Below are 17,998 nucleotides of genomic sequence, written 5' to 3' on the forward strand. Positions count from 1 at the left end.
CAGTCACTGAAGGTATTTTTGGTACTCAACTTCCTGGAATTTAATAGCCTAAATAACTTTGAGAATCTGGGCCTCAGACTTCACTGGAGACATTGAGTTATGTGCCTAATTTAAGGCCCTTTGCATTTAATGAGACTTTTATGGTTAAGTTAAGCACATGCATAAAAACTGGCAGGAGTATAAATCTCCCACGTTCTTTTAAAAACTGCAAACCACGATACATACCAAAAATATTATTTTCACATGGAACTAAGAAATATCTTGCTAATCATATTGTTCATTCCAACACACGTTAAAACCAAATGCTCAGCTCAGTAAGGCGATGCGTTCCTTTCACAGTGCAGCAGCCTTTAAGAACTATTTTGAAAGAGTTCCTTAAGACCAGAAAGAAAGAGGCAAAGGCAGTAGGAAATTTTGTCCTGGTGGCACTATATTGAAAATGATCAAATAAAGCACAAAACCAGATTCCAAAGTTCTGTATTTTTCAAAATAAAGATCACACGTTGTTTAGAGACAATCTACACAAGAGTTACAAAAAATAGTCGCCCAGGCATAAGCATACACAGGTTTGTTAATTATACACATATGGTTACAAGTGTGCTTGCAAAAAAGTTCATTGGAAATATACACAAGGCTCTGTAAATGTACACCGTGTAGTGTTACAATTCTATATTCAAACAAGGAAAATTGACAGTATGTTACATTCACTTACAAGTAGACAAAATGCAAAATACAGTTCATCTTCTGTACAAAAAGGGAAGGTGATTCACACTTTACAAGGTGAAAAGGGACTCTGATTGTAAGGAAAACTAGGGGATTCTGTACTTTTGCACTTTTTTTTACTGTCACAAAATAAGCAAAACATTACTTTAAGATTCAAAAAAACACTATTTTGAACTGAATCATTCTGTATAACATTTAGAAAGGATCGCTACTTTTTGACTAGGTGACAAATAAAATCAAGCATTTTTTTTAAACATTAACTAGGCTGTATAAAGAGAACATTTCCTTCAAAAGAAAAAATTTACTTCTGGTTGAAATTACAATTTACAATATACAACACTATATGCTACGACCATAAAAGGTGTGAATATACACTGAAATGCACAGGTTTTGCTAATTTTTTCTTACCAAAAACGGGTTTATGTTGATTCAAACTTCTCCACATTTACATTACAGAGGTTTACAAATGTACAATTGTACAATCAAAAGTATGTTCCACTACTAGGGTACATTATAGATACAGATTAGACATCAAAACAAGAAAATACTACAAATTTTTATATATGTAAAGTCTACACCAAGTATACACTATATATTTATAGAAGCAAGACCAAAGCAGAGTTGGATTTTTTTTTCCTCATGCTAAATAATCAAATTTTGTCTTTCAGTGTTAACATAACAAACTGAGTAGGCAGTAAACAAATGCACCCACCCCTTCTTACTTTAAAAAACTTTCTGGGTGCATATGTTTTTCTTCAAAACTGCTAAGCTACCTTCTTTAGCATGTAATATTCCAAAAATAAAACAGAAAAAGCAATTAAAAAGTTTCAAAAACTTTTCTTTTTTTAAACTGAAGCTTTAGCAAGTTGAATTTTTTTTAATATTTATAAACAGAGTTAAATGTGGGTTTTGTGCCATTTAACTAAAATTCAAACTTCTTGCTGAGTTTTGAATAAAAGGAGAAAAACAGGTATTTGCAAAAAAGTCACCTGTGAGGCGGATGAATTAAAAACATTTTTTTTTCTTCAAACCAACCACCCTGAAAGATTCCACATTTGGAATATAGATACAACAGTGAACAAAAATGTGGCCTCCCATGTACATTTGATACCTATGTACAAGTATTCTATACACCAGTAAAACAGCAGGGCAATTAGTTAATTAAAAAAAATAATTAGTACATGTTATGCATAATAAAATTAAAGAAATTTACAAAGGCTTATTTTTGTTTGTATTTTTAGTAGTTGAGCAACCATAAAATATTTTGTAACTGTATATTGGAATATTGTCGGTTGCTGGTTTTAAATGCCTGATGGCCAGTGAGTTTATCTGCAATTCATTGTCTCAAATGATACCATTTGGTGGTCCACAAATTGGCCCTAAGTCAACCCCGTTTTTCATGTAATATTTCTCCAGCTTGGCCAAAATGTGCTTGCCATAGGTGTACTTGCGCAGAGTGGCAATGTGAGGCCGGATCTAGGAGACAAAAAAGATTTATGGCAGTTTAGAAACCAGAAAAACAAACCCCAACCCCAACCCCCCCCCCCCCAACCTCTCCTCCGAAATATTTCTGTTCTCCTTCAAGGACAAAATCTTAGACACCACCCGAATGGCTCAGATGACCAGAAAACCCGTGAGATAAAACGTCTTATTTGGTGTTATCCCTTAATAACTCTGAATCAAATTAACGCTCCAAACCAAGTTATTTTTGTTTTCACGTCAAATGGGGCTTCTGGCCATGTAGGCAGGATAAGCTGTAGTCTATTAACTTGGACAAGGGAGTCAGTGTTCAAAATGCAGGGTTAAGGTGTCTCTATTAAACAAATCTACTAGATATTTGAGAGAGCTTGTCTGTCTGTCTAAAGCAAGATACGGGTTTGCCTGTGCCAGGACAACAGGATGTGCCCTCAATGGGACTGCTTCTCGGGACACCATATAAAAGAAGAGACAATCATCAGGCAGGTGAAAGGGGCTGGCTAGGGGTGTGGCGCTCTCCCCTCCCCCGCAGCCCTGAACCTTTCACTGCCCAGGTGCCTTTTAGGCAGGGACTGAAGCTTCCCCTTCCGTTCATACGGAGATATTGCTGGCTGTTCTCCCCTCACTCACTAATGAAGGGAAAGTGCCCAGTTTGCTGCATTCCTCACTCTGGGTGGGGAGCGCAGGGGCAGATGAACCTGGACCTGCTCCTCGCTGTGCCGGCTGGAGCTGCAGCAGTCATGGAGAGGCACAACTCACCTGGCTCCCAACTGCTACGGAGACAGAGAGCCTCTCTGCCCAGGGCAGCCTGCAAACCCTAACCCCAGCCCCGCCCATGAGCAAAGAGCAAATGAAGCCTGGACAGTTTCACTTTATTTTCCAAAACCAAAACCTGAGTTAAGGATCAGAGTAAATCTTCTAGCTCTTGATATTAGGGAAGACCCACTACATCGAGGGGTTCTCGAGTTATCCCAGGGAACAGCACAGCTCTATAGTCACCTCCCCTCCCATTCTCCATCACCCAGCCACAACGTCCCATCCCATCGGTGCCCATAACATCCTGGTGGCAGCCAGCTCAATTGCTACCGTGGAAAAGTAACATTAGGAAAATGTTTAATGTAGTTTAGAATCTCAGAACCCCAGGGCTGGAAGAGACCTCAGGAGGCAGCAAGTCCAGCCCCCCGCCCGAAGCAGGACCAACCCCACCTCAATCATCACAGCCAGGGCTGTGTCAAGCCGGGACTTAAAAACCTCTAAGGATGGAGATTCCACCACCTCCCTAGGGAACCCATCCCAGCGCTTCCCACCCGCCTAGGGAAACAGCCCTAATAGCCAACCTAGACCTCCCCCACTGTAACTTGAGCCCATTGCTCCTTGTTCTGCCATCCGTCGCCACTGAGAACAGCCTCTCGCCAGCCTCTTTGGAACCTCCCTTCAGGAAGTTGAAGGCTGCTCTCAAACCCCCCCTCACTCTTCTCTTCTGCAGACTAAACAAACCCAAATCCCTCAGTCTCTCCTCAGAGGTCATGCTCTCCAGCCCCCTAATCATTTTGGTCGCCCTCTGCTGGATCCTATCCTGTGCGTCCAACATCTTTTCTGCAGTGGGGGGCCCAGAACTGGACAATACTCCTGATGTGACCTCACCAGAGTTGAATAAAGGGGAATAATCACTTCTCTGATCTGCTGGCAACGCTCCTCCTAATGCACCCTAATATGCCATTAGCCTTCTTGGCTACAAGGGCGCACTGGTGACTTGTATCCAACTTCTCATCCACTGGAATCCCGGGCGAGAAAAGCTTCTCCCGGACTCCCTGGTCTGCTGGGGGGGTCCAGCAGAGCCGCTGGACCCCCCCAGCAGACCAGGGACACCCGAGCAAAGCCGCCGCCTGGGCGGCTTTGCTCCCGGGCAAACAAGCAAAGCCGCCCAGGCGGCGGCTTTGCTCTGGTATCCCTGGTCTGCTGGGGGGGTCCAGCGGCTTTGCTGGACCCCCCCAGCAGACCAGGGGGACAGGAGCAAAGCCGCAGAGCATGCCTGCAGTGGGACAGTCCGGGCGCGCTTGAGCTGTCCCGCTGCGGGCGTGCTCCAAGGCTTTGCTCCCCGTCTCCCTGGTCTGACCAGCAGACCAGGGAGATGGGGAGCAAAGCCTCGGAGCATGCCAGCAGTGGGACAGCCACGGCGCGCCTGGACTGTCCCGCTGCCCACGTGCTCTGCGGCTTTGCTCCGCGTCTCCCAGGTCAGCAGACCAGGGAGACGGAACAAAGCAGTGGAGGACTTGGGCGGTCCCGCCACCCCCGTGTCCCTGGTCTGCTGGGGAGGGGGGGGGAGTGCAGCTAGTGCCCCCTCCAGCAGACCAGGCTTTTCTTGCCTATCCCTGGGGTAGAGCAGCTGGGGGCTGCTGGGTTGGTCCCGCAGCACCGCTCCAGACCAACCCAGCAGCACCCCAGCTGCTCTGCCCCAGGCGTCCCCAAGTCAGCCGCTGCTGAAACTGACCAGCGGCTGACTACAGGAAGCCAGAGGCAGAGTTGCTCTGCCCCAGGCTTCCTGGAATCAGCCGCTGATCAGATTCAGCAGCAGCTGACTTGGGGACACTTGGGTTTCTTAAGTTGAATCTGTATGTAAGTCAGAACTGGCATCCAGATTCAGCCGTGGTTGAAACTGATCAGTTTCAGCAGCGGCTGACGCCAGTTCCGACTTACATACAGATTCAACTTAAGAACAAACCTACAGTCCCTATCTTGTACGTAACCCGGGGACTGCCTGTACTTTATTCCAGATTACTCCCTCCAGTTTGGAAGTACATAGTTGAGGCTTGTTCAGAATCTTAGCCTTTGCTTGTAGATTGTTCTAATTGTAACCGGTCCAACAAAACGATACCAGTTAACTGTCCCAAGTAGACAAGCCCCCACACCGTAGTGTACAATTTACATACATGCTCCTAAAGGAACAATGTCCAGTCAAAATACCTAATATCTAGCTGCAATTCTCAAAGGAATCCACTGGAATTCAATTTCATTAGGATTTGGTACCTCACTCCCTTGAGTGTCACAAACTCCCAGCATTTAGTTTTTACAGTCCCACATTGGCAGCTCTCATAATTTCGTTGCTAGTCTAGCTACAAGTATTGGTGTTTTTCATTTAGCCCCAATCCCTGGGGTTGTGAGGTTTTATTTAGGGGGAGTTTTTAAAATAAGTTTCTATCCCTTGTGGCTGTAGAAAAAGCTTGAAAACACAACTGCTAAAGTTTCAAAAAGTAGAAAGCAAATTAAAAGCACAAAATTATACATTTGAAATTATTTTGAATCCACGATTGGTAGTATTAAAATATATAAGACAAATCGGATTTCCTTTTTTTAAAAATAAACTAATACCATCTTGCAACTTTGGAAACTCAAACACTGCAACAGTGTATTAATACCTGAGAATCTGAAACAGACTCAAAACTGACAAACCAAAGTAAAACTGACTAATGCAGTGTCTCCCAATTTTATTTTGCCATGGAACCCTTTTCAGCTTAAAAGAATTTCAAGGAACCCCTAGGATTGCCAGGGTAAAATTTGTCAAGCAAAACAACACTCCCCCCCCCCCCCCCCAAAATAGACTCTGTCTCTTTAAGAGGAGGCGGGGAGTGCCACGTTCTCGCAGAACCCTTTCTTTCACTTAGCGGAGCAGCAATTGCGAAACACTAGACTAACGTATCACCTAGCTCTAAGAAATGCAGAAAGCAAACTGTAACTGAAGACAGGAGGCAAAAATTAAGTTTTCAGTTTATGAATCTAAGGAGTTTCTACTAAGAAGAAAATAAATTGGCTTAAAAGGAATTAACCTGACCCCACCTTTAAAAGGGCAGGGGAAGCTGCATATTTCAAAAAGAAGTAATGACACACTGCATAGCATAAAAGTCACATTCAGATTTTAAGGTCATCTATGGAGCTGCAGTTCTACTGCTGCAGTGGAATATGGCAAACACGGTGGCAGTTCTTACAAGTCCCGGGCAGGGCTCTTGCTCGGGGGTTCGACTGTTCCAGCAAGTCTGGCTCAGCTCTGGAGTACACAGTGCGAGTCTCGTCACTGAGCAGCACTCTCAGTGAGGGCAAGTGTGTCATCATCGCCAGACCTCTGCAACGGGCCCGAGTTCTAACCCCTGCAGCAGGCTTGTTACAGCCACCAGTTACAAGTCCCCATGTTCACGTGCACGTAACTAGGCCAGAAAGGACTGGTCAGGACGCTGGATGAGCTTGAGCATGTACATGGTGTGACTGCCAGGGTGGAGAAACCACTGGCAGTCCCAAGTCTGAGTCACTCCAGAGAGATCCACACAGGCCTGAGACACCAGCTTTTGGGGAGTACTTCCAGGTTCTCGGGGCTGCCTCCCAACACTCATGATTTGTGAAAATGCTCCCATCAAAGCCATACCCAGCTCACTCCCCGTTGTGCTTTATCAGGGGGATTTCTCAGTGCTACCAATTAATGAATCTGTCTTCGAGGGTACCACTAGGGAAGCTCACTGCTTGGCACGAAGCAGTTCAGTGTGTAGGCAGCTGGACAGGTGTGCTCTAATCTACCCACTTACATCTTCATGCTACACACTCCAAAATCTACGATGATGCCCAAGCACCCCCCAGGGTTAGCAGCTACTCACCTTGTGCATGACAATCTTCCGTTGCGCGGGCTCTGCCACATCAATCATTTTCTGTACCACGTAGTTGGCATACTGGTCTTTCATCATGGTGTATAAGGCACTGTGAGGGCCGTCGTTCATAGTGCACACCTCATCGATCAGCATGGCACGCTCTGTGCGTGAGGCGTGAGTGACACATTTCTCCACCACGTTGCTGCAACACAAAGGTGGTGGTAACAGATCAGCCACTATCCCCCAATGGAGCTATGGCCTTGGGTCTCTAACCAGGAATGGCCATTGGGAAAGCCAGGAACCACTGGACGGGAATAGAACAGCAGGACATGTTGGATTCTTGACTAAAGAACTTTTGGTTTCCATAGAAGGACAAAGCTCAAGAGGCTCAGACAGACTAATATTTAAACCAGGGGTTGGGAACCTCAGGCCGAAGGGCCCGATGTGGCGCCCAGCTTGCCTGGATCCGGCCCTTGAAGCTCAATCCCCACTCCAGCATTGGGGCTCCCCTGCTGCCCCACCGTGGGGCTAGAGCACACAATCTACTAGGCCGGCCCCCCAGGCTCTGGTGTGGGAGGGAAATGTGGGGGCGTATCAGTCGGGGGCCACGTCAGTGAGGGTTTGGTTTTGCTTCTTACTTGTGTGCAGCCCCCAACTGACTTTGATGTGGGTCAGCGGCCCCCACCCAAAGACGATTCCCCTGATTTCAATGCTCATCCACATCCCTTCTAGCTGGAAAACTCACAAGAAAAAGGAGCAGGGCAAGATTTCTAGGGTTTCCTGGTTTGGGCTGAGATGCACACGTCCAGGAGAAGTCCTAGAACTGCTGTTTCTCATCCTGAGCAAAACTAGGGTGCACACAAGTGCATGCAAAGAACGACCAAGTTTACTGCACTATTTCAAACCCTGGATTGATCAGAGATTTGAGCAAAGGATCAGGTCAGGCCTTCGGGAATAGCCATTGTGATAAAACATCAAGGAGTCCCGTGGCACCTTAAAGACTAACAGATTTGTGGGTGGAAACTTCAGTTTGGCCCCTTCCAGCATCTGACAAAGTGGGCTCCCACCCACAAAAACTTCTGCCCAAATGAACGCGTTAGTCTTTAAGGGGCCACAGAACTCCTCGTCAATGGTCCCCCAGATGCGCACTTGCAGCAGGAACACACACTGGGGGTGCCCTGCTCACCAGCAAGGCAACATGTGAATCTTTCCTGAGTGGCCACCCACGAGCTCAGCTTACAGGGAACACGGCTCCTCGTCGCTTTTGCTGAAACAGATGACATGGCTACCCCTGCGAAGCCGTGTTAAGATGCTCCCCGACACCTGGCCACCCCTTGCCCAACACCTGCCAACACCACATCCGTTGCTGAAAAATCAGCAATGTGTGAATGGGGAAACTGAAAAAGGATTTGACCCTGTTAGATGGCTAGATGCTTATTGCGAGGAGGATGTTCAAACCAAGAACAGAAGACAGCTCGTTTCAAGCTCTTAGCACTGCACCTGGGCTGATTTGCTGGGGCTCACCTGAGTAGCAGTCCAGAGCATTTCACTTCCACCAGACTGCCTTGCTGGTCCCCTGATCTATGTTATTGTGGAAATTCTTCCCTGCCTTGTAACACCTTCGTAACGGCTGTTCTTCGAGATACGTTGTTCATGTCTGTTCCATGTAGGTGTTTGCATGCTCCGTGCACATGTCTGGAAGTTTCTCCCTTAGCAGTATCCATTGGGCCAGCAGGGAAGCCCTCCGGAGTGGCACCACTATATCGGCCGACATACACCTCCACTGGCCCTCTACCCACTCGGTTCCTTCTTACAGGACTACTCCAAAGAAGGGGAGGCGGGCACGATTTGGAATGGACAGGAGCAACACATCTCGAACAACAAGAGTTACGAAGGGAAGTAACCGCTTTTATAGCTTCGGGTGATTGCTCATGTGCATTCCATGTGGGTGACTCCCAAGCAGAAACCCCAGGAGGTGGGGGTGGAGTCCTAACCGCCAACTGAGCGGAGGACAGCCCTACCCTGGGGAGCCAGTGCACAATGACTGGCAAAGGCGTGGACTGAAACCCACGGAGCAGCCCTACAAATGTCCGGTATAGGGACCTGGCCACGAAGGCCGTAGAGGAGGCCTGTTCCCTAGTGGGGTGGGGTGGGCTGTAAGGGAGGGATCTGGCACCTCAGCCAGACCATAGCACTGCTTGATACAGGAAGTTATTCAAGAGGAGACCCTCTGCAAGGAGACCGGCTGCCCCACAAACAACTGTGGGGACTTGTCCTGTCTAAATAAAAGGCTCGTGCTCTCCTAACATCTAGTGCGTAAAGCCTGTTACTTTCCTGAGGAATGGGACTTGAGGCAAAAAAAGGGGGAGAAAAATGTCCTAGGAGACATGGAAGTGACACACCACCTTCGGCAAGATGACGCCATAACCGGCCCTTATCCCTGAAGAAAACTGTATAAGGGGGGGTCTGAGGTGAGAGCCCTCAGTTCGGACACACGTCTGGCCAACATGATAGCCACCAGGAGAGAGGCCTTCCAGGAAAGGTGGGGCAGCGAACACATCGACAGAGGCTCAAATGAGGCCCCCTGAGCCTGGTCAAGACCTGGTTGAGGTCCCTGATGGACGGGCTGACGAACATGCGGATAAAACCTGTCCAACCCCTTCAGAAACCGATGGTCCATGGGGGCCACAAAGAGAATCTTGCCCCTTGAGCCAAGGTGAAAAGCGGAGATAGCCACTAGGTGCACCCTAACTGACGAGGAGGTTAGCCCTGGGACCCTGAGATCCAGTGGGTAGTCCAGCGGGACCTGGGCATCTGGAGGTGAGATCCCTTTTTAGGTAGCCCAGATACAGAAGTGCTTCCACTCAGCCAGGTAGGTGGCCCTAGTGGATGGCTTCCTCCTCCCTAGCAGGACCCCCTGCACACGCTCTGAGCACTGCAGCACTGCCACTGTCAGCCATGGAGCTTCCAGGCCATTAGGTGCCGGGACTGAAGGTTCGGGTGCCAGGGCCTGCTGCAGTCCTGTGTTACCGCATCCAGGTCCAGTGGGAGAGCGACCAGCTTCTCGCAGGACAGGCTCAGGAGGGACGTGAACCAGTGCTGCTTGGGCCACGCCGGCACAACGAGAATCAGAGACACCCTGAACTCCCAAACCTGCAGGAGCACTTGTGTACCAGTGGGAATGCATAAAGCAGCCCCTCGGGCCAGGGGGTGATGCAGCCCCAAAAGGGAACAGAACCTGGGGCACTTCCTGCTCTTGGAGGTTGCAAACAGGCCCAGAGGGGAAACCCCCACCTGCGGAAGAGTCGAAGGGCCACATCCCTCGAGAGACCACCCGTGGCTGGGGCAGGCCCTGGTCGGCTGGTCTCAAAACACTCTGGCAGACCCCAGATAGTCGGCGGCAACTGGGTGAATACCCGCCCCGAGACACAGCTCCCAAAGGCTTCCCGACACGGGGAGGGGAACGGGCCCCGCCCTGCCTGTTAATGTAGGAGACTGCTGAGTGTTGTCTGACAGGATAAGGACTGTTCTGCCAGAGCTGGGGGAGAAAGGCCTGACAGGCGAGGCAGACTGCTTGCAACTCCCTGACATGGATGTGCAGGGAGAGATCCTCCAGCGACCACATACCTTGGAGCTGCATGTCGCCAACGTGAGCTCCGACACCCGTCACTAACCAAAGGGTCGGCGGGGCTTGGAGAACGGGATTCTGGCCAGACCTACGCCTGGGTCCACCAGTCCAGGGAGCAGAGGATGTCGGAAGAACCGTCACCAAGAATGGAGGGATGGGTTGTGAGTCTGCGCCAGCCACAACTGCAGTGGGCGCATGCAAAGTCTGGCGAGCTGACTCGTAAATGCAGGTAGCTCCTGGCTGTGGTCATCGGAAAGGCCTGCATGGCCATGACAGCTTCTCTAACAGCCAGAAACCGGGACCTGGGCAGGAATGCCAAGGCCAACAGAGCTCAGGCAGGTGCAAACAAACTCTGTAACTTGGGTGGGGACTAGGGTAGACTTGGCCATGTTCAGAACAAGTTGCAATTCCCAGAAAAGGTCTCGCACCAGGGTGATGTGGGCCAGCACCTGGTCTGAGGAAGGGCCCTGCTGCTGTGCAGACATCTCCGGTGCCGAGATCCTCAACAGAAGACAGACCAGTGCCATGGCCTTGACCTGTAGCCCCACAATGACCAGACTGACTCTGCCTCCGAATCAGTTGAATACTCTGAGGTCGACCAGGGCGGTGCGGGGGCAGTAGAGACTGGCAGCCTCTAGCTCAGACCGTGCCTGGCCTGGACTCAGCTTCCCTCGGTGCTGAGTGGGAGGCGGGGGCCTGGCAGGAGGCGGTTCTGGTCCACTTGTCATTGAGGTGCCAGCGGCTAGAGGGCCCGATACCAGGGTCAGAGCCGGACAGAGTCCCTGCGTTGGTGCCGATTCCAGTGCTGGTGCACGGCTTGGGGTGGGAGCCAAGGCCAGTGCCGTACCTGGCACTGGGGTAGCACAATGTCGTCTTGTGTCTGGGGACGGGGCATTCGGAGCTGTGGGACGGTGCCTCCAGGCACTGCACTCCTCTGCCGGGCCCGGTGCCGAAGTCAGGGCTCAATCTTGCTGCCTCAAAAGTATCCAGAGTCGAGGGCCCCGCGAGGTTCACCAAACAGCTGGAGCCAGCGCCAACCCGACTGCGATGTTCCGGTGCCACGTGCCCTGCCAGATGGCACGTGCCTCTAGGGAGACTTGCCCCAGCTAGATCTCCTCCTCTTCTGGGGCAGCAGGGATTGGGACTGGTGCCGAGGCCTGTGTGGCGCCAGGGAGGCATGCGAGTGACTAGGTGCCTCCCACACGGAAGCTGGTGCACTCGGGTCGCTGGCGCCAGGTCAGACCCGAGTGCCGGGTGTGACATAGTGGGGGTACCTGGCTGGTTTCTATGCTGCTGGCTCTGGGGTAACACCACTGGCTGCCGTGGGTACCACGACCCAGCAAAACAGGATGAGTCACTATGCAAACCAGTATGGCCAGACACCCCCCATGGAGAGGAACAAAGGAAGGTGGATGCTGCCCTGGCTGGGGAGCAGGGCTGGAAGAGGGTTAGTTAGTTGCTGGCTGTCTGGGAGCATGGAGGAGACAGCCTAGGGAAAAGGGCTGGAGTTTAGGGGCCCAGTCTCCCCCATCTCAAGGGGGCCTGAGGCATCCTAGCCCAGCTCTGTGACCAGATTACATCTATGCTTTGCTGTATCCAGGAGAGGCAATAAACTTCCTCTATTACACCGGCTGGTGCAGTCTGTTTGTGCCATTTCGGGGTGCAGGAGACGGGGGACCCCCAACGCGCCGTCACACCGGGCGAAGAGCTGCCTCCACGAGAATGACTTTCTCTTTCGCGCTTGGTACGTGGCATGTAGCCCCTGCAGATCTTACACACCAGGGACAGGCGGGCTTTGCCGAGGCACCTGGGGCAAGTTTTGTGAGGATCTCCACAGGGCATAGGCTTCTGGCACTTCACACAGGGCTTGAAGCCTTGGGACCCTGCCACAGATGCGAAGCGAGCAAGCTTCCCCCCCCCCAGAAATTCTTCGCTGAGTACTACACTTAACCATTTACAACTAGATAACAACAAGGAACTGATGAAAGCAGCGAGGGGTCCTGCGGCGCCTTAGACACTAACCAGGACTCCTCGCCGCCTTTGCAGATTCAGACTAACATGGCTACTTCACTGATAATACTTCAACTAACTTGTGGACAAGGAAAACTGCTAAGAGGTTGTAGAGCAAGAGCAAAGCCCCTTCCAAGACTGGTCATGAGTGGTAAGGAGGAACTGAGGGGGTGGAGGGCCAGCGGGGGTATGTATCAGGCAGTATAGCGGTGACACTCTAGGGGACTCCCCTGCTGGCCCAACAGATACTGCTAAGGAAAAAACTTCTGAGGATGCGTGTATGCAACGTGCACACCTGCATGGAATGGACATGAGCAATCACTGGAAGAATCTCAGTGTTTTGCATACACTGATTAAGCCTCACAGCACCTGAGAGGCAAGTTTGAGAATATGGGGAAACTGAAGCACGTGGAGGTTACATCAGACCAAACATCACACTATACATTCTCAAGGGGGAATAAAGCCATGGGCTCTTGATTCCCAGTTATCTGTTTAACCAGGAGGCCACATTTGCTGCATTTGCAGGACCCTTTGGTGCCTGTTTCTAGTCTCTCCAACATGTATTCTTAAACTTCTATTTTCTTCCTCCTGTGAAAGATTCAAAGTGGCGCTTTGGAATGCTAACGAGTGAGAAATTACAGTCCTGTCACTATCCTGCTACTGCCATCTTCTGTCAGGCTAATACCGACAGAAAAACGTTTGTAAGGGATTGGGACTTTACTAAGCAAACACAAACCTGGCAAATTTATGTTGACTCAACACGAGCACGTTGCCTCTAATTTCTGCTACAATCTTGCTTTTGTCCTCAGGCCGACCATGTTCTAGTACATGCTGGATAACATAGTTCCCGTACTGATCCTGTAACAAAGCGGATAGAAACCATTAACATAAAACCAGCTCCTGGTGCTAGTAAGTATTTTAAACTTTAGTTCAACTATACACTAGTAGCACATAATAAGCTTAAATCGGGGGAGGAAGGACCTTTCTTTGGACAGGGACCACTTACCCGAAGAAAGATCATATGGGGGCCATACACCCCCAGAAGCAAAAGAAGTGAAGTGAAAGTAAACACCCCAGCTGGGGGAGGGACAAACCTCATTGGCCTGGCCCCCAAGAAACAAAAGACAGACACACAGACATACTAAGGGTGCTGGGGATTGCTCGCTCCAGCCCTGCAAGGCTGGGTCTCGCCCCCAGCTTCCCTTGATCCAGCTCACAGTGAAGCTCTGGGCTTCCCTTCCCCATCCCTGCCGTGTGGTGAAGTCTGTGACTTGTTGGGGGCCGGATCTGGTGCCCCCCCCCCCCACTGCTGGCTTAGATGATACAATCAGTACAGGCAGTCCCCGACTTACGCGGATCCGACTTATGTCGGATCCGCACTTACGAACGGAGCTTTCTCGCCCCGGAAGTCGGGGCGAGAAAGCCCCGTTCGTAAGCTGCTCCGGTGCCCCTGGTCTGCTGGAGACCGTCTCCAGCAGACCAGAGGCACCGGGCGGGTTCCTGCGCTTCTGAGGCTTTGCCAGAGCAAAGCCTCAGAAGCGCGGGAACCGCTGCTGCTGCCCCTTGAGACCCGGTGCCTGTGGTCTGCTGGGGACGGTCCCCAGCAGACCACAGGCCCCCGGACTGAAGCCGCAGCCGCGGGGGGGTCCCGTGCCTCTGAGGCTTTGCCAGAGCAAAGCCTCAGAGGCACGGGGAACCGCCGCTGCTGCCGCTTTGACTGAAGCGGCAGCAGCGGCGGTTCCCCGCGCCTCTGAGGCTTTGCTCTGGCAAAGCCTCAGAGGCGAGGGACCCCGCCACGGCTGCGGCTTCAGTCTGGGTGCCTGTGGTCTGCTGGGGACCGTCCCCAGCAGACCACAGGCACCCAGACTGAAGCCGCAGCCGTGGCGCGGCACCCCGCTGCCGCTGCGGCTCTGCTCCCCGTGTCCCTGGTCTGCTGGGGGGGGGGGGCGCAGCTAGTGTGCTCCCCCCCCCCCCCCCCCCAGCAGACCAGGCTTTTGTTTTGGACTCTGGGGCAGAGCAGCTGGGGCGCTGCCGATTGGTCCTGCAGCGCCCGTGGGCACTACTGGACCAACCCGGCAGCACCCCAGCTGCTCTGTCCCAGGTCCTGATTCAGCCGCTGCTGGTCAGTTTCAGCAGCGGCTGAATCAGGACGTCTGGGGCAGAGCAGATGGGGTGCTGCTGGGTTGGTCCAGTAGCACCCCAGCTGCTCTGCCCCAGGCGTCCCCAAGTCAGCTTCTGCTGAAACTGACCAGCGCTGACTACAGGAAGCCAGAGGCAGAGTTGCTCTGCCCCGGGCTTCCTGGAATCAGCTGCTGATCAGTTTCAGCAGCAGCTGACTTGGGGACGCCTGGGGTTCTTAAGTTGATTCTGTATGTAAGTCAGAACTGGCGGTCAGTTTCAGCAGTGTCTGAATCTGGACGCCAGTTCCGACTTACATACAGATTCAACTTAAGAACAAACCTACAGTCCCTATCTTGTACGTAACCCGGGGACTGCCTGTATTTCTATAATTAGAGACAGTCACATTCTCAAGTTTTACTATGGGGTAAAATGTCAATTCTAATCCAAAACAGTTGGTTCTTGAACATGGCACAAGCAAATGCTACTAATTTAAGCAAAGAAACCATTTCAAATGCCCTCAGCTTCCAAAGTCTAGAATATCAAAACACACATCTATAGTTCCCAGAGCCAATCCCCTGCCCTTGCTTCACATCCCGTCCTGAAACGCTCTCTCCCCGCCCCCACCATAACGCCTGGTGAGAATGGCTCAGCGTGTGGCTTGTCGACTCAGTCATTTATTTTCTTCACTTTCCAAAGGGCTCAAAAGCTTTGATGCTTCCAATCTGCACAGGGACGGGCACCTACATAACAGCTGGGACGGTGCTTCCCAGCATGTGCCGTGAGACGTGCTCTGCATGGTGCTTTGGCAGGAGCATGGATGGTGGCTCAGGTTAGGCACCTGCGTACAAATGCACCTGACCCGCTCAGTACATGCGCAGGCGGCTATTCTCAACGGCAGTCCATGCTGCCACAGGTACACTGGTACTTTTAGCACACTAGTTTGAGCAGAACTAGTGGGGGTCTGTCTACCCATGCTGACAGGCGCTCTTCCACATCCTGTCTAGACCAGTGGCACTCTGCCTTCCCAGACTACTGTACCCCCTTAGGAGTCTGATCTGTCTGGCGTACTCCCAAGTTTCACCTCACTTAAAAACAACCTGCTTACAAAATCAGGCACAAAAATACAAGCGTCAGAGCACGCTGTCATGGAACAATTGCTTACATTCTCATTTTACCAGATAGCTATACATTTAAAATAAATACTGTACTTACATTTCGGCATACAGTGTATGGAGCATAAACAAGTCACTGCACTGAATTTGCTAGTATTTGATATGTAGCCCATTTAAAACTACGCAAATATTGACAAAAGTTGATGCAGACCCTTACTCTGGCCGAGTACCACAGGTCTAGACATACACGTAGATTACAATCCTTGCAATCTTAGATTCCTTTCATGCTGCCACTCCTGTCTTCTCCTTCCCTCCTTTGCTGTGGGAGGGAGCCCACAACATCTTGTCCTGAGTTAGTGGCCAAAAGCTCCAGCAAAGGGGCTGTCCTTGCTGTCTGCATGCGCAGCACCAGCTCTGCCAGAGCCCCACATCCCAAAACTTCCCTGATGCAAAGCGGCAACTGAAACAGGCTGTGCAGTAACCACCCTCCTAATTCCTGCCCACTACCTGCACAAGTTGTTCGGTGTGCTGATGGAGCTCCTCCAAGATGGGGAGGGTCTGCTCAGGCAGACAATGCTCTAGAATCCGCTGAATCACACGGCAGCCATATGGATGTGTAGACAATGCGAACACCTGCATTCAATAGATACACGTTAGCACAGGCGACACTTCCCCGTTCTTTGCAATTGAATAGAAAAGTGATAGTAAAAATAGCACCATTTTATTCATTGACTGTCTCACATAAGCAACCAGAGAACCAGAGGCTGGGGGAGACCTCAGGAGACCGAGTCCAGCCCCCTGCTAAAAGCAGGACCAACCCCAATTGAACCCAAACCAAACTTATGACTGAACAATTCCTAGTGCTCAGGTCTTCGGAGTCAGTTTGTTGCTCTCTCTCTGCCAGACCAAACTGTCAGAAGTAAGGCTACACTCGTGTCATGGAACTCCTGGAACCTAAGACTTCCAGAAACCATCGTGCCATTTTCTGCTTCAGTCTTGGGGTTCTTCCTGAGGCTCCTCCTCCCCCCAGGAGTCCAGCAATAAGCAACAGCCTCCTGAGAGGGGTTCCAGAGACAGACGACAGCCTCATACCACTGGCCTACTGGATGGCCTTGGGCAAGCCACATCGCACGGTGCCTCTGTTTCCCCCATTTGTAAAAGGGGATCATGGTACTAACGCTCCTTGCAAAGCGCTTTCCAAGAGCTGAGTGGGGGCATTACAGAGGCTGTTTCATAACACTCTGCTTCAGCTCAACGTTGGTTATCAACTGCAGCTACATGCCAAAAATGATGTAAGAAGTGTCTTAAAGAAGTGACAGGTAAAAAAGCTCACTGGAGGGCAAAGTACATTCTGTCCTTCAATCAGCACTGAGAACACATGAAAAGATACTCCGAGAAAGGAATTTCCTCAAATTTTATCGCCTTACATATTTTATCGCCTTACCATTTCGTCAAAGAATCGTCTCCCTCCCCAAAATATTACAACGGATTGGGAAGGGCTCACCACCTTCCCCATTCCAGCACTGCTGTTCCATTTGTTATTTAAAGCAAAATATTCTCTTCAGCTATTTCAAACCAGTTGACACAAAGCTGCTAGCCTAACTGCCTATGCAAATTATCAGGGCTCGACAATTAGGGCAATCTACTTGCCCGTGGCAAGCAGATTTTAGCCCAGCACTGCACCGCAGCGCGATCAGCACATGCACAGTGTGAAATTTATCAAGAAAAAGATTCTTGAACAAGCATACGAATGCGTCTTCGAGTGCAGTTAAATTTGGAGATAATCTTGAGGTGCCACTTTTACTCTTTCAATATAAAGTCCAGATGGAACTGGCTCATAAGAGAATTTTTCTGACAGCCATCATCTGGGATCTAAGTTTCTAGGCTAGACTCTCTCTGCCTTTTAGATCGTCCTCTGCATTTATATTCCCTTGGAAGAGTCAGAACTGATCTGGCCAGTTTGTTATGGAATATGGCAGATTAGATTCTCACTTGTTGTCTCAGCTGACCGGCTTTGCAAGGCTAACAGTAAACACACACACCAGGCATGTTAAGAAAGATGCACCTTGGAAAGACCCATAGAGCAGATTCAGTGTATAAGTAGTAAAGTTTTCTTTACTGTTACATTTTAAAGCGTGCTTATATAGGTCAGGGATGTAAGTGAAATTATGACCGAAAGACTCCTAGCATCAAAACACTTACTTTCAGGCTGGGATTTCATCCTTCAGTTTCAATTTAAAGTCAATTATGGCAGCAGAACGAGACACTTAAAATGGGGATTTTACATGAAACGGTCA

At 50.4% G+C, this 17,998-nt stretch overlaps 1 protein-coding gene and 1 non-coding gene across 10 annotated transcripts in view; both read right to left on the minus strand.

Moving 5' to 3' along the window:
- Positions 1-461: 461 nt before the first annotated feature.
- Positions 462-17,998, minus strand: part of PUM1 (pumilio RNA binding family member 1) — a 140,640-nt gene continuing 123,103 nt past the window's right edge. For all 9 annotated transcript variants that reach the window (XM_075908743.2, XM_014579270.4, XM_006134560.5 and 6 more), the window contains 4 exons: positions 16,209-16,334; positions 13,205-13,326; positions 6,840-7,032; positions 462-2,199 (listed from right to left, as the gene is read on the minus strand). In XM_075908743.2, coding sequence (XP_075764858.1) covers positions 2,068-2,199; positions 6,840-7,032; positions 13,205-13,326; positions 16,209-16,334 — 573 coding nt within the window. In that variant the 3' untranslated portion in view covers positions 462-2,067. The remainder of the gene's footprint in view (positions 2,200-6,839; positions 7,033-13,204; positions 13,327-16,208; positions 16,335-17,998) is intronic.
- On the minus strand, positions 6,230-6,313 carry LOC112547669 (small nucleolar RNA SNORD103/SNORD85). Its single transcript, XR_003091465.1, has one exon. It is a non-coding gene; the product is annotated as a small nucleolar RNA SNORD103/SNORD85 (small nucleolar RNA).

Source organism: Pelodiscus sinensis, chromosome 26 (genome assembly GCF_052426305.1).
Source record: "Pelodiscus sinensis isolate ZL-2025 chromosome 26, ASM5242630v1, whole genome shotgun sequence".
NCBI classification, from domain to species: domain Eukaryota; kingdom Metazoa; phylum Chordata; order Testudines; family Trionychidae; genus Pelodiscus; species Pelodiscus sinensis.